The following is a 13,788-nucleotide window of genomic DNA, read 5'->3' on the forward strand; positions in this document are numbered from 1 at the left end:
TTACCCTAAGTCTGCTCTCTTCTGCTGATCTCTGCTTATAAGTGTGCTTACCGGCGAGGGCAGGGCTTACTGACTAGTCTCTTTCTCACCTGGTGACGAGAATTGACAAAAAGGACCTCCCAAAAAAAGACCTACCGTTGACCACGAGGTACACTTTTAGAGGCTGAAGGACAAAAAACAGCTACTTTACACACAAGGACAGTTCAATCGCTGGAATAGGCTCCCAGGGAGTGGTTGACTCCACGCCCTGGAATCTGTTCGGAAGCCTCTTTGAATGTGGTGCTCCAATTAGAAGACTAACTTACTGCTGCGTCTTCCCGCTCATAATTCCCCAAACTTCACCCGTATCGCCCGGCGAGAGCCTCTTCCTAGGACGCGTAGGGAATACGAGCTCCGGCAGGCGCCTCGAGCGTGGCGGTGAGGCGCCCCTGGGCTCCCCTACTTCTTCCTTCATCCTTAGGCAGAGCTCAAGGAGTTCCGGAAAAGAACACGGCGGTCCGGTCGTGCGAGCCGTCCCGCCGCGTTTCCCTGATGGGAACGAGATCGCGCTCCTGAAGTTACAAATAAAGGGCAGGGGGTGAAACTAAAAAGGCCGAAAGGCGGCCTGAAAAGGGACTCCACAACAAAGAGCTTACCGAGCGGCTTCTGAACGCTCGCCGCTTCGGGCTGACGAGAAGCTCGGCCTGAAAGAGAACAAAACTTGTTTCAGCAGCGCTTTGCGTTGCTGCACCCTCGCATTCCCAGCCGCCCCGAGGCTGGAACAACACGGCCCCGTCTCGCTCGCTCCTACCGATGATATCGAGAGAACCCGAAGCCCTCGATAAAAAGCCCGGAGGGGGCTGAAAGCTCCCCGGGACCCCGCTACGACTCGGAGAACGGAGCGGCAGCCGGGCCACGACGTTAACCCGGGTCCGAGAAGCCGGGGGAGCTCCGCGCAGACCCTGGACGGAGCGCGGGGAGAGCCCGGCGGTCTCCCGCTGCGGGCGGACGGCCCCGAACGGCTCCCCGGAGCTCGCCGCGTCCGCGGTCCCGTTCCTACCTGAACGGCTCACCGGATCGGGCTCATCTTCACCGGGAAACGTCCCACCGCAACCTGAAACAAAACGGCACAACACAAAGAGAACGTTACAAGAAAAATCCCAAACCCAAGGACCCGTTTCAAAAGCAGCCCATCGCGGTGCTCCACAGCCCCAGCAGAGCCCAAACCTGACCAAGGAGCGGAGCCCACGCCGACGTCCGCACTCTATGAGATCCCGGAGCCGTCTGATGGCTCCCTGCGGCCTCGGGAGGAGCTTAAGAGCCGCTCGGGCCGGAACCCGCCCCCGGCCGCCAACGAGGCGCAGCTGAGCCCGGGCGGCCGCGGCCCCGCGGCACCTGGCGGTAGTTCCCTCGTTAGCGCCGGCCGGGGGAATTGACAGCTCGACACGCGGACTTCGGATCTGATCTAAGGATTAAAACTGCACTTTCCATTCAAGTCTGTAATGCGCTTCTTGAAACCTCGTTGTGACGTACATTAATAAGTTACATCACTGTGCCTCATTCAAACTGCTTGCTTTGCGTCTCACGACGCCCTTCCGAAAAACGTCCCCGGCCTTAACGATTCCAGCGGCTTTTTCTACTCACCCTTCCTTCCCCCCTTAAAAAAAAAAAACAAAAAACAAAAAACTAAAAACAAAAAACAAAAAAAAACCAACAAAACATTAGTTGAACCAGCAAAGTTTCTCTCTCAGTACCTCATCCTTTTCCTTTGTTTCCACCTGCTACTTTAGGAATGATTGGATCAAATGTTATGCGGTAGCCAAAAGAACGCTATGGTGACGCACGTGAGATACTGAGATGACTGCTCCCTCACATAAAAAAAAAGGACACGCATTCACATGAAACAACTAACTGATTTATTACACAATACAAACTTCTTCCCACTGCATGCTTTAGCAGAGAGAGCTTGAGAAACAAAACCAGCTTTACTTTAATTCCTTTTGAAAATATAAATGTTTACAAAAAACCAACCTTCATTACAGTACGTATAACAATTACACATACACACACACACAAACGACATTGAAAAAATAACACAATCACGACAAACCAACAAAAAACAAACAAAAAACTCCCCTTCAGATAATGCTAACATCTAAACAATGGCGATAGCTGTCTCCAGCCATATTATTTTATACAGACATTGTCCTTATTCAGCCTTTATTGCTAGTGTAAGTACACATGCAAACAGGTGCTTACACACACACACAGGCTGTAGGTACAACAGGGCAGCCATAGCAGGTTCAAGAAGCTCAGTGCCACCCAAGGTCACTTTATTGAGGAATTTCCATGATACAGTGGGCCAGCAGTCCACATAATTCATTAATCCACACACTACGTTCATTGCTACAAGTTTTTTTAGAACAACATAAGAACTGGCAGAAGATAGGCTGCCTGCAGGGAAATTCCTTGTGTAGTCTGATCTGGTAGAGGCTGCTTCATGTCCTGAAATTGTAGAGGCACAAATACATCTGTGCTATTTATAAAAAGACAGAGGTGGAACATCTAATATACAGATACAAAACACCCTTCTGATGATTCACTACCCACACCCAAGAAAGCGAATGATGGTAACAGCAGATAAATAATGAAAAATGAATTATCTTTATGAGAGCCCTTTAATTTTAATAGTCCACGATGGTATTAATAACATAGACAAAGACATTTTAAAAACATTACCTTGACATGCCTTATTACTTTAAGCATGTGGTTGCAATTAGGTAGAGCTTGAGCACAAGACAAGGGGATATCATATCTATTCGTGCTTCTTAGTATTAGCAGTTCTGGATTTCTGTTTAGGAGCATTTCTACAGAGACTTTTCTGACTGCATGGAGCTTACCTCATCTTTTCTGAGTTTTCATCCACTCAAAACAATAAGAGAAAGAAGCAGCTTTCTTAGGTACTACTGAAAAAGCACAAAACATTATGATTTTATTGATCATTTCTAATTGTTGACCAACTTTGAACTACCTGGTATTTGAATGCAATGAAAAGACAATTCCAAATAGTAAGACATAAATCACCTCATTATAATTCTCAATTCAAATCAGTAAAAGGCAGCAAGAGAAACGAAATGAGCTGAATGACTCCTTGAAAATGGGCCACAAATCCCTGTACTTATTGAAGTGCAGTTCAAAGTAATGGTGACACTTCTGTCACTTATTCGCACATAAAATATGCAATCAAAATCACAGCTTTATGGCTGCTGTTACCTTGCAGACAGCCTGAACCGTAAGACTAGCTGCATGGTGAATGAATGCATGCAATTTATTAAAGCATGCAAGAGTGTGAGGCCCACTCTCTCTGCCACTGCCCACAGTGACACTTAATAGCCTGTGTTTATTGCAAGTGCAAGCTGAGTACAACCACAGCCAGAGGAAGTAGCTGAACACTCACCTCTTCCTTTGGTACAGGTGCATTCTGTACAGTGCCCTGGCAAATTTAAAACTGATTCCTGTCACAAGACTTAACAGTTCCATGCATTGCGCACTTACAGTCTACATTTGGATCTGGAGAACTGCACTGGTTTCTTCATAAGGCTTTGCTGATATGCAGGCAGCAGACCCATCTCAGGCGGATAAGCTATGCGTAAGAACCTCCTTGCTGAGAGGTACTGGCACCCAGTGGTTAAGGCAGGCAGCACAAGGGATAGTGATCAAGTTGGGTTTAGACTGTAGAAAAGCAGAAGGAAAGAAACAATTAAGCAGAGATTATAAATAGCGTTACTTTGACCTTGGTTTCTCCTGCAGCTGACTAAAAAGGTCTGTGCAGCAACAAGACTTTGGAATGAATGCAGTGAATTAAACTGATTAAATGCTTCTAAAGTCAGTTTGTTGATACTGGCTTCACGGAACGCTCATAGTAGGCCCTTTGTGTTTTACTTAAAGACAGAACTGGCCAGAGGTGATCTGGACAGCCTGGGGTCATCTACACAAAAACTGCTCACCCACTATTAATGTTTTCCAATAACTGATCATCCTATTTACTGAAGGTAAGAACTACTTGGGAAGAAACAGGTCAGGCAACAGAAAAGTGCACGTCTGAGGTTTGCTATTTTACTTACCAGTCTTGAAGAAGCCCTTCTGGACAGCTGCTGTCAGTCACAGTTAGCCAATGAGCTTCAGTAGGTTTGAGCTTTTCCCAACCTATATTCTGCTCCGTAATGTTACTTGCACGGTGTGGCAGGAGCCTGCGGAAATGGCAAGGCAGAGGCTGGGAAATGGCCTCTGCTGCTGGCTGCTGCTTCATGGCATAACCTCAGCATAGTCAACTCATGCTGAGGTAGACCAAGAGAATAACATACTTTAATATGAGAATAGAGAGGTAGAAATATCCCTTTCCATGAATTTTAAACTTTACATTTATCCTTTGCCAGCTCCGTGGTTTGTTTGGTTTTTTGGCTTTTAAAAGAGAGATTAAAAGTCTCACTTTTGTCCCTGCTGATTTGTTCCTCCTGTCTTACCACTACTAACTCTGCCACAGTGTCAGAGTTGCAAATACCTCAAGAAAAATGATAGTACACTTAGGCCAAATGATTTCTGATGGGAAATATTCAGCTTCCTTTAGCCCCTTAGATGAAAGACTAATTTAGCACCTTCTTCACAATGGTGTTAGGCTACTCAGTTTCCAATTTTAATACAGACAAGTATCCACAGACTTACTTAGCACAGATAGTATCTGTTAGCAAAGAGCTTCACAGTTCACATCAGTCAGCTGTAGTTTCGTCCGCTTATTAGCAGTCCCATCTGAAGAGTCTCAGTCATCAGTAACTCAAACTGGAAAGGCACTAGCTGCTCCGGCTGGAAGGTCAGGGGATAAAGGATACTGTCATCTGAAAGACGATAAAGGGCAGACACTGAAAAGTACAAGCCTGAGCACTACCCATGTGGTTTGGTTCCATTCCCCAAAAATAAAAAAAGAACCCTATCACGATGACAGCGATCTGCTAAGTAGAGATGAGGACAAATGCCACATCGGTGCAACATGAAAGGCTCTAATTGTATGCTGGCTGTACCTCTCATAGGCACTGCAAGAACCAACAGATGCTGGCAATGTGCAGTGTTCAAAGCCATGCAGAGTCAGACCAATATTGCTAATGCCAACAAATGGTCCTACACTGCTATCACCCTCACAGAAGCAGCTGGTTTCACCAACACAAATAGATGTTGGATATTGTAAGAGAAAAAGAGGCTAATGTTGACAAGTCCTTAAGGTAAGGATTATCTGTCGGATGCAGTGATTACCATAGATTTTCTCCTAAGTGATGCGGACCAATTGATGTCTCTAAATTGCATTAAGAAGAAATACATTTCCAAATGCTAAATACCAGATCCACATCTTCATACCTGCAAAGGCTTTTAAAGCAACATGCATTCAAAGGTTGATGTCAAGTACGCTTATTTGTAAAACTTTTCCATACTTTAAACTGTTTTGCTTCACAAAGACAACCAGATTTAATGCTTGCCTAATGCATTCTATCTATAAATCTCACAACTTTTCACCAAAGAAGACACATGTAGCTTTGTATATCTATTACCTAAGCACCAAGCTTATGATTTTCACAGTCAAGCGGTAACAAATCTTGCTGGACTGTCCTGAGAAATTACAGCTCCAAATCTCTCTCCCTCTATAGAATACATCTGTTTCTGCAGCAGGATTGCCAGCAGGGAAGGTCTGTCTTAATTCTCAAACACCTTTGTGGCAATATATCCAATGTAGAACCATAGAATATCCTGAGTTGCATATAGAATATTCCTGAGTTGGAGGAGCTCAATGAAAATTACAGCATATTTGCATTTCATACCGTGGATTATTCCACTTAAATGAGAATAATGCAAATGAAAACAAAGACAGGCTGTTTCTACAGAAGAGGTGATGGGAAAGCCCATCAATTACACAGGTGTCCTGGTACCAGATGTGCTGTGAATTACACAAGATAAAGAAGAGACAGTTTCTGCCTCACAAAGAGGATCTGAACATCTTATACAGTGTGTAAAACACACACATATTTACTGAGGTAATGATCTATATCGCTGCAGCAATGCCACAATCAATCTTTTTGCCTTCCACTCTGCCTGAAAATATCTTTATTTACTGCTAAACTCCGCATCCAACACAGGGCTTTGCATTGACAGTAAAGAACTGGTCACATCAGAGACAGACAAATCGGCTGTTCAGGGCTTTTATCCCAGCTTTCTCACTGCAGTCACAGGCCATGCTTACATGTGAGGCATATACCTGAGGCATGGTATTTCAAGCCCAGCTCACAGTCATTCACACAGTGCACATCTTACCTTGTGTATGCTGCAGAGCAGACTGCAACACCACCACTCACTGCTGACTGAAGAACAGAGGCAGGACCCCTCGTCCCTGTGAGCTGAGCAGTACGTGGCACGGCTGAGCTCTGGAGCTCTATAACAACACAGCTGTCACACAGGGTTTCTCTCTCAGCACAGAGTAGACACTGTGAGCTCCAGGTGAGAGTGGCCTGCAGCCAGCCAAGGGGACGGGACTTGAAGGCTGCAGCTGCCTTTCAGTGCCATCTTTGTGCATCTTTACACTACAGCACGCTTGAACTCCTGTGCCTGGTTTCACTCTCAATTACACTGACAGCACCGATGAAAACACATCACACCATCTATTCCTTTTGGGTGCTGTGGTTACAGAGCTGTGCGAGTCTGCAGGCCAGTGTGCAGGAGGGACGCTAAGTTGAAGCAAACTCTTTCCCTGCATTTTAGCTCTAGCACCGTGTACAGCATCTTGCTTTAGAAGCACGGGGCTGGGGCTTCAGAATTCAGCCTCACTTCGCACGTCTGTTGTGTCAAAGGATGCTGGAAACTCCATCAAAATAACTTCTCCTCTTTCCACGCGTGTTTCAGGTTGCAAACCCCGACATCGGCCGCACAGCGGCACTACAGCCCCCGGTTGTGCCCCGCCGCCCCGCCCCGGCTCCACCCCCAGCTGTCGGCACAAATATGGCGGTGGGGATGCGCACAGAGGATTTTGTCGCCCTGCAGAGCCTGCTGAAGGTGAGAGGCCGCCGGAGGAACGCGGTGCTGGGCTCTGCGGGGCTCTGCCTCCTGCCGGGCTCAGCACGTCCCGCTTTGCTCGCCGACAGGCACCTTCGAAGGACGCAGTGCGGCAGCTGTGCCAGGAGTGCTTCTCCTGCCCGCCCGGCCGTCTCAGCCCGCTGGCTCAACGCGCCTGCCCCGCCATCGCCTCCAGCCCCGAGGAAGCCGTGCAGGTACGATCTGTCCCCGGGGCTGCTGGAAGAGCCCCGCCGTGATGCTGCCGAGCCCTGCGGAGCCCTTTCCCCTCTTCTATCCCACAGCTGGTGTCCGCCCTGCACGGTCTCACCCGGCACGTCGTGTTCCGCGGCTTGACGGCGGCCGAGGACATCCTCGCTCTGTTTCCGGAGAACTTCCACCAAAACCTGAAGAACCTTTTAACTAAGATAATCTTGGAGAATGTGTGAGTGCTCGGCCCCTGCTGTTCGCTTTCGGTGGGAAATGTAAAGCGTAGGTGTATGTTTTGGTATGGGTGTCAGCTCACAGGCTGGGATAAGCCACCCTGAGCACTTTCCTGTTTTATTTTTCTTCCTTCCTTCCCTTTTCAAGTGTTGCTGATTCTGTTTGTTTTCCCTTTTCACAGCACTGCTTGGAGAAACGAGGCACAAGCAAGTCAGAGTAAGTGTGTAATTACATAATGTTCCTCAGACCATCTGATAGCGCTTGAAGGTTAGAGCGGTACCTTACAGCCTGTCTTGTGACAGTGTAGCACAGACAAACCTCTGTTTGCCTTAGAAGAAGCTGTACGATAGCAGCATCCTACAGCTTAGCAAAGGCCAACTAGCTTTCATTCATATTCGTGCTACTGTGCTAAATCCTTTCCAGTCATTGAACAACTTCATTTCATGCTCAGTCTGTTGCTACATTGCAGAGTGTCAGACTTCTGGACTTGAAGCACTCTGACTCCCCCATTCAAGCCTCTAAGTGATGACCATGTTCAACAACTGTGCAGTGTGTAGTACTGAGGAATACCCACATACATCTAACTCTTCCATGCTCCAAAAAGCACACAGCACATATTCGGCTTTGCTTTTTCCTCACTTTTTCAAAGCGTTATGTAATTTAGCAGTGCAGCTTCTGATAACAGCAGCAAAGCGTTACATTCCAGTGAAGTGTTCCATACTGCTATAGCATTTTGTTTTTTCCTTAGGAGTTGCTTTTGTTGTATGGGTTTTTATATTGACCGCTGTAGGACATTAGGGCCTTGCAAATGAGAGCTGATGCATGAACGCTTGCACAGATTTTCTTGGCCATTCTCTTAGCTTGCAGTGAAGATAATACCCAAAAGGCCAACAGTATGACAAGGACTTGGCAAACAGCTGTCCCTCAAAAATCTTAATAGACTACATAAAGGGCAGAAAAATAGCGAAGTGGAAGAAACTACTGCAAAATGCTAATAACAGTAAGAACAGCCATGCTTAAGCTAAACACTGTTGCAGCATTGCTAGTTTTTTCCTGTACCCTTAACACCATCACACATTAGAGGAAATAAGCACAAGCGTGACATGCCAATGTGCTGTAATCAATAGATCTTCAAAACCCAGAAGCAAGGCTGTGTGTGGCTCTTGGAGCCACTGAGGAGTTTTGCTCCGAGTTGCGTGTTTTTATATTGATTTAGTTCCTTTGGCACGAGACTGCTTTCTAAGATATTAGGGGTTCTTTTAGTGTTACATTCATGAAATATCCAACATGTGTCACGTAGGAGCCAAAGCAGTGATTTAAAGGCAACATTCCAACTGATTGTTCAATGATAATATGAAAATGCGGATGCTTTTCTATCTTTCCTAAGCCACCAGCAATCAATCTTTGCAGTTAACAAACAACACTAACCAGATGCTTTTTAGGTTGTTGTGAATGTTGCCAAATGCTTGCCCTGATGGACTGTAAACTGAAATTTGTTCCAAATGCAAAAGGCAATGCAGCCAATTCTGCATTATCCCCCACAGTCCTGCTGACAGGAGGAGGAAGAGCCATTTCCCACATAGAGAAATATCTCCAAGTGCCAGGAATCAGAATGAAGATTAGCAGTTAGACTGGATAAATGCTTGGGGAGAAGGCTAGGCACCTTAAGATAGGCAGAATCCAGACAGTTTGCAGTTACCTGTTGGGACAGCTCTTTCCATAGCACTCTGTAGTAATCTTCACTTTTTCATCCACTTCTGGCACTCTTAAATAGATATCAAATATGGTTATCAGCAGTTACTTGCTAAGGCTTTGCACAGACCTTCAAGCCTATTGAATGCTACAGCTGAGATTTTAAATTAGGTTGGAGAATAAGCTGCTGCCTCTCAACAAATGTTTTGTGGAGTAGGTCTTGTATTTCCTTCAGACCCTTCCCAAAAGCCTGAGCTGACATACATTGGAACAATGTTTCCTTATGCCTCTGGAAACTGTTCTCACACAGTTCTGACAAAAGTAGTATCTGTTCGCAGCAAAGCCTGTTTCAAACTGGAAGAGTTTGTCAGTGTTTCCATGTCCTCAGTGTAGATTTTCTCTTAGTGAGAATTTACTGCCTTTCTTAGGAAATAGGGCACTGCACTTTTGAACATAGGAAGCATAGCTCAGCTTTTTCCATACAATTGAGTTGAATAAGATACAACAGGTGTTCTGTATCTCTAAACAAAGCAGTTCCAAGTGGGTACGGTAAGCGTGCTCTGTTAAGCTGCACCTTACAACTTGCTTCCTTAATATATATTTTAAACAAGAAATTTACCTTACACTCATTTTCCAAATTCCTGAATTTTGGTGGTAAATCAGGCCTTATCTCTGAGCAGCAGAGGGTGCTCAAGTCCTACCCTTAGATCAGCTGTTGTAAATTAGTTAGTTAAGTAAGTAATTAGGCTTTCCTCTGGTTTGTAGTTTGTGAGGCAACACCTGCAAATCTGACTGGAAAATCGGCAGATTCCTTTTCTGAATTAAAAGTAAATTTTCTTTATGAAAGTAGGAAAGCTTTTGTTTGGACAAGGGGAGGATAGCTGTCTGCATGCTGCCCACATGAATACCTGTTAGTTTTACTTGACTGTTCTTCAGATGCTCATTGTAGTATCTATTGGCACTGTTAAAAAACACACTGTTTGCGGGGATTTCAAAGATCATTAGACAGCTTGTTGGTGCCAGGGATTTGTTGGGAGAACCTCAACCTGTTTTGGTTCACAGATTGAGGTGCTTGAAGTAACATTTCATACTGTGTGATTATAAGAAGATTCCAAAGTGCTTTCTTGTGAGTTACAGAACAGAGCGATAAGCATAGTAGGACCCATAGTAACTCATGCCAAAATGGCTGAGTTTTGCATGCAACAGAGTAGATAGAAAGAGGTGAAAATACCTTACTGCTCCCTTTCACTCACCTGCTACATGAATTTAGCTACGCTTGTCTTGCACTGTACCATCCTTGCTTGTGAAGATGGAGAATCCTGTTTGATCTTCCAGCATCATGCAAAGGCTTCCATTGACTGGTAATACATAAATAAAAATGATATGAAGCCAGTTAGTAGAACTAAGGTTGTACATTTTCACAGGGCCAGCAGGATTCTATCTATGGAGAGCATGTACGCAGTCACAGGTTCTTGGTCTGGTGTCATCATCATATGTTATCAGGTCTAAATGATTCCTGTCTTTTGATTCCCCAGTCTCCCTGCCTCGGCTGGTCGACATGGACTGGAGGGTAGACATCAAGACATCTTCAGACACCATCAACAGAATGGCAGTTCCTACTTGCCTGCTACAGTTAAAGGTAACCTCAGTACCTGAACAGGATCAAAATGACCAGCTCCAACACCTGACTTACCAGTGGCAGCACAAAATGGTTTGGACAAGAGTTTGGTGCTAATAACAGGCTTTCTCAGAGATGATCTTTGAAACCACAGAGCCTGGCAACAATGCCTCTGATGAAAGCTGTCTCTCTTAGTTGTGAAGGAGAGATTTCTTTACATGAGGATAAGACAAGGCAGCATATTTGACCCTGTTCACCATCATTCTCTGTAGAAAGAAAGAAAGAAAATCATTACAGAGAAGCCACTGGGTTTTAGTTGAAAGTAACTCAGTAATGACTAAATGACTGTATTAGTTGGGAAGATAACTTCTGATTAATAACTTCCTTCACTGTCCACATCTATCATCTGGGGAGTACAACCAAACTTAATGCTTATATTCTTGTGCAGTAAAAGAAGGCAATGACAGTGCCTTCTACTGGGATACAAGTGCTATGGAGCAATAGAATATGACAAAGAAGAATTGCTCACCCCTTTTGATGACCAGTGACAGCCCAAGATCTCTGTCCAGAGAGATCCTGCTCCTTCAGCTGCTAATACTTAAATAAGGGCGAGGAGAGGCAGATCCAGAGTCTACCCCTTCTAGTCACTTGTGTGCATTGCTTGCACCTGAGCTCCCTGGGTTAGCCACATCTTCTCACCTGGTGCTCAACCATTGGTTCAGGCTGTGACCTGGCAATTCTGCTGCAATTCTATGGAATTCACCATTCCCAGAATCAGTAAGAACAGCATAGGTGGGTTTTAGAAGAGAAAAACCTAATGCCTGCATTTAGGATGAGATTAAGTATTGTGCTGGCTACCTGCTAAGATGCTTCTGATACGAATGCAGCTTCTTGCAATTAGTCTCTTCTGAATTTCCCCACTCATGGCTGAATGTGATTATTTGCGCTCTGTCAATGGACGTGTACTTTGCTGGTGAGGCATGCACTGAGGAAACGTGTTTTGGGCCTTCAGGTTGAAACTGGATGCCAAGTTTAAAATATTTTTCTTTATCTCTCCATCAAGCACCAGCTTTCCTAGTGGTACTAGAAAAACCTGTGAAAGGATTTTTCATACAACTAACAGCTGCATTTCTGTTTCCAGATTCAGGAAGATGCTGCCTTATGTAGAAATAGTCCTGTTATTTCTGCAATGACTGTGGAACTGAGTAAAGAAACCCTGGACACCATGTTAGAAGGTCTAGGAAGAATCCGGGACCAACTTTCTGCTGTTGCAAACAAATGAATACCCAGCAATGTGAATTCCAGCAGCCAGGAAGGCAGGTATTCTGCGCCCACAGATCTAAGTTGCAACTTACTATCACATGTTTTATGTATTAACTAAACAAAAAGATTTGTTTTTGGAGTTAATAAGATAGCTTTTCAAATGCTAACATTTAAACATTCCTTTGGCCTGATCTCAGAAAGTGTTTTCATAATGTTGTTTGAAAAAAAAAACCAACAGGTCTCTATTTCAGAAAAGGGTTTAAGGGCTCAGAGCTTGGTTTAATCACAAGGGTTGTAATTGGAAATGGCAAATAGCACTCGCGTCATTGGCTGCAGCTATCTCCCTGCCCAGAAATTGGATCTAAAAGGCTCAAGCTGGTTAATGGGCTGCCTTCCAGCATTAACAGACAAGGAGGGTACTTCTCCCTATAATGTGTGTGTACTGAGGTGCATGCTAGATGTAGCGCTCTCTCCTTCTCAATGAAGCACAGCCATGCTGCAGATTGTTATTACAGGATAATGCTTTGAAATGGGGCGATTATGCTACAACACATTCCCTTCTGATCAGCTTCACAGCACCATTTTCTAAATGACTAGTCTGAACATCTTTAGCGGCAAACAATTTCCTCCTTCTGTTTGAAAAGAAAAAAGGAGTTCATATAATTAATGTTCGTGTTTATTAGACTTCAGGCTTCGCAGAAAATGCAGACTAGGAAAGTTAAGATCTGATGGTCTTTGTGCTGCCTTTCTACAGTGATTGGTGCCTATGCTTCCCCAAGGCGTTCTGATGTTTGTATAAATCTTTATCTAATTAAAAAATGAACTGCTAATTAATTTTGTGAGTCCTTTTTTCCAAATAAAAGACGTTGTCCTGGGTTACCTCAGCCTCTTTGTGATGGTGCATAGTTTCTAGCTTGGTATAATGAATGTTCACTTCTGTTGCTGAAAAGCAACCCTTCATTTCTTGTTCAAATGGATTCAGCTTTTAAACCATCCTCTCTCCATCTTAGTAACAATTCAGGGCACCTATTTCTCAGGTACCAGCTCTGTGCAATATTACACTGGAGGACTCTGACCAAAAACTTCAGAGACACGTGCACTGAATATGTGGAAGTGCAGGAAATAAAGAACATTCAGACTTGTCTCTCTGAGTTTGCATAAAGTGCTAAAATAGAAATATTCCTTACAGCATAATCCAAACTTTCATAGAACGGAAAATACTGTCTCTTGTTTTTGCAAATGTAAAATCACTTGGGTTTGTTAATTAGTTTTAGCCATCTCTATGCAGCCTGGAATTTAGATGTAGAGAAAGCCTGTGCTTTTAAAAGATACTGTGGTAACACAGCTTGTGCAGCAAGCTGAGACGTATGACCTGTCATTTGCTAAAGTCCCCTTAGACTGAAGATTGTAACACTTGCGTTATTGTGATAAGCTGGTAAATTTCATACTTAAATAGAAGGGAGAAGATTCAAAACTCTGATTGACAAGGTTCAAGCTAAGGCAACTTCTCTGGTTTGAGGAAGCTTTGCTGCCTTTACAGCTATAATGCTATAATGGGATGGTAATAGCAGGGTGGCAAAGTCTTTGGCTACAGCAAATGAGAATGAGCCCAAATGCAGCAGCCACAGATACAGAAATGAAGGAAAAGAGCTGCTTACCTTTGGAAGGCCTCAGGTAGGCAGGGAGCTCCAGCAAGAGATGGATCC

General features: G+C 44.5%; 1 protein-coding gene and 1 long non-coding RNA gene across 2 annotated transcripts; one reads left to right on the forward strand and one right to left on the reverse strand.

The window, feature by feature from the left end:
* Positions 1-577: 577 nt before the first annotated feature.
* On the reverse strand, positions 578-11,934 carry LOC116653553. The gene is made up of 7 exons (XR_004307651.1): positions 10,895-11,934; positions 9,209-10,559; positions 4,702-4,871; positions 4,104-4,229; positions 1,207-3,711; positions 1,040-1,093; positions 578-683 (listed from the first exon to the last, which is right to left on the reverse strand). It is a non-coding gene; the product is annotated as an uncharacterized LOC116653553 (long non-coding RNA).
* COMMD9 (COMM domain containing 9) lies at positions 6,954-12,961 on the forward strand. Its single transcript, XM_015863528.1, has 6 exons — positions 6,954-7,068; positions 7,158-7,283; positions 7,371-7,510; positions 7,691-7,725; positions 10,737-10,840; positions 11,961-12,961. The coding sequence occupies exons 1-6, from the start codon at positions 7,015-7,017 to the stop codon at positions 12,099-12,101; spliced, it is 600 nt and encodes a 199-aa protein (XP_015719014.1). The 5' UTR covers positions 6,954-7,014; the 3' UTR covers positions 12,102-12,961.
* The last annotated feature ends 827 nt before the right edge of the window (positions 12,962-13,788 follow it).

The sequence above is a fragment of the Coturnix japonica genome, chromosome 5 (genome assembly GCF_001577835.2).
Source record: "Coturnix japonica isolate 7356 chromosome 5, Coturnix japonica 2.1, whole genome shotgun sequence".
NCBI lineage: Eukaryota > Metazoa > Chordata > Aves > Galliformes > Phasianidae > Coturnix > Coturnix japonica.

What these genes read in the sequence shown, in the direction of transcription:
- COMMD9 (XM_015863528.1), top strand. Translation starts at nt 7,015, where the DNA reads ATGGCGGTGGGGATGCGCACAGAGGATTTTGTCGCCCTGCAGAGCCTG. An exon ending in GCCCCGAGGAAGCCGTGCAG is followed by an intron (nt 7,284 to 7,370) that starts GTACGATCTGTC and finishes TCTATCCCACAG; the next exon opens with CTGGTGTCCGCCCTGCACGG. An exon ending in AAGATAATCTTGGAGAATGT is followed by an intron (nt 7,511 to 7,690) that starts GTGAGTGCTCGG and finishes CCCTTTTCACAG; the next exon opens with CACTGCTTGGAGAAACGAGG.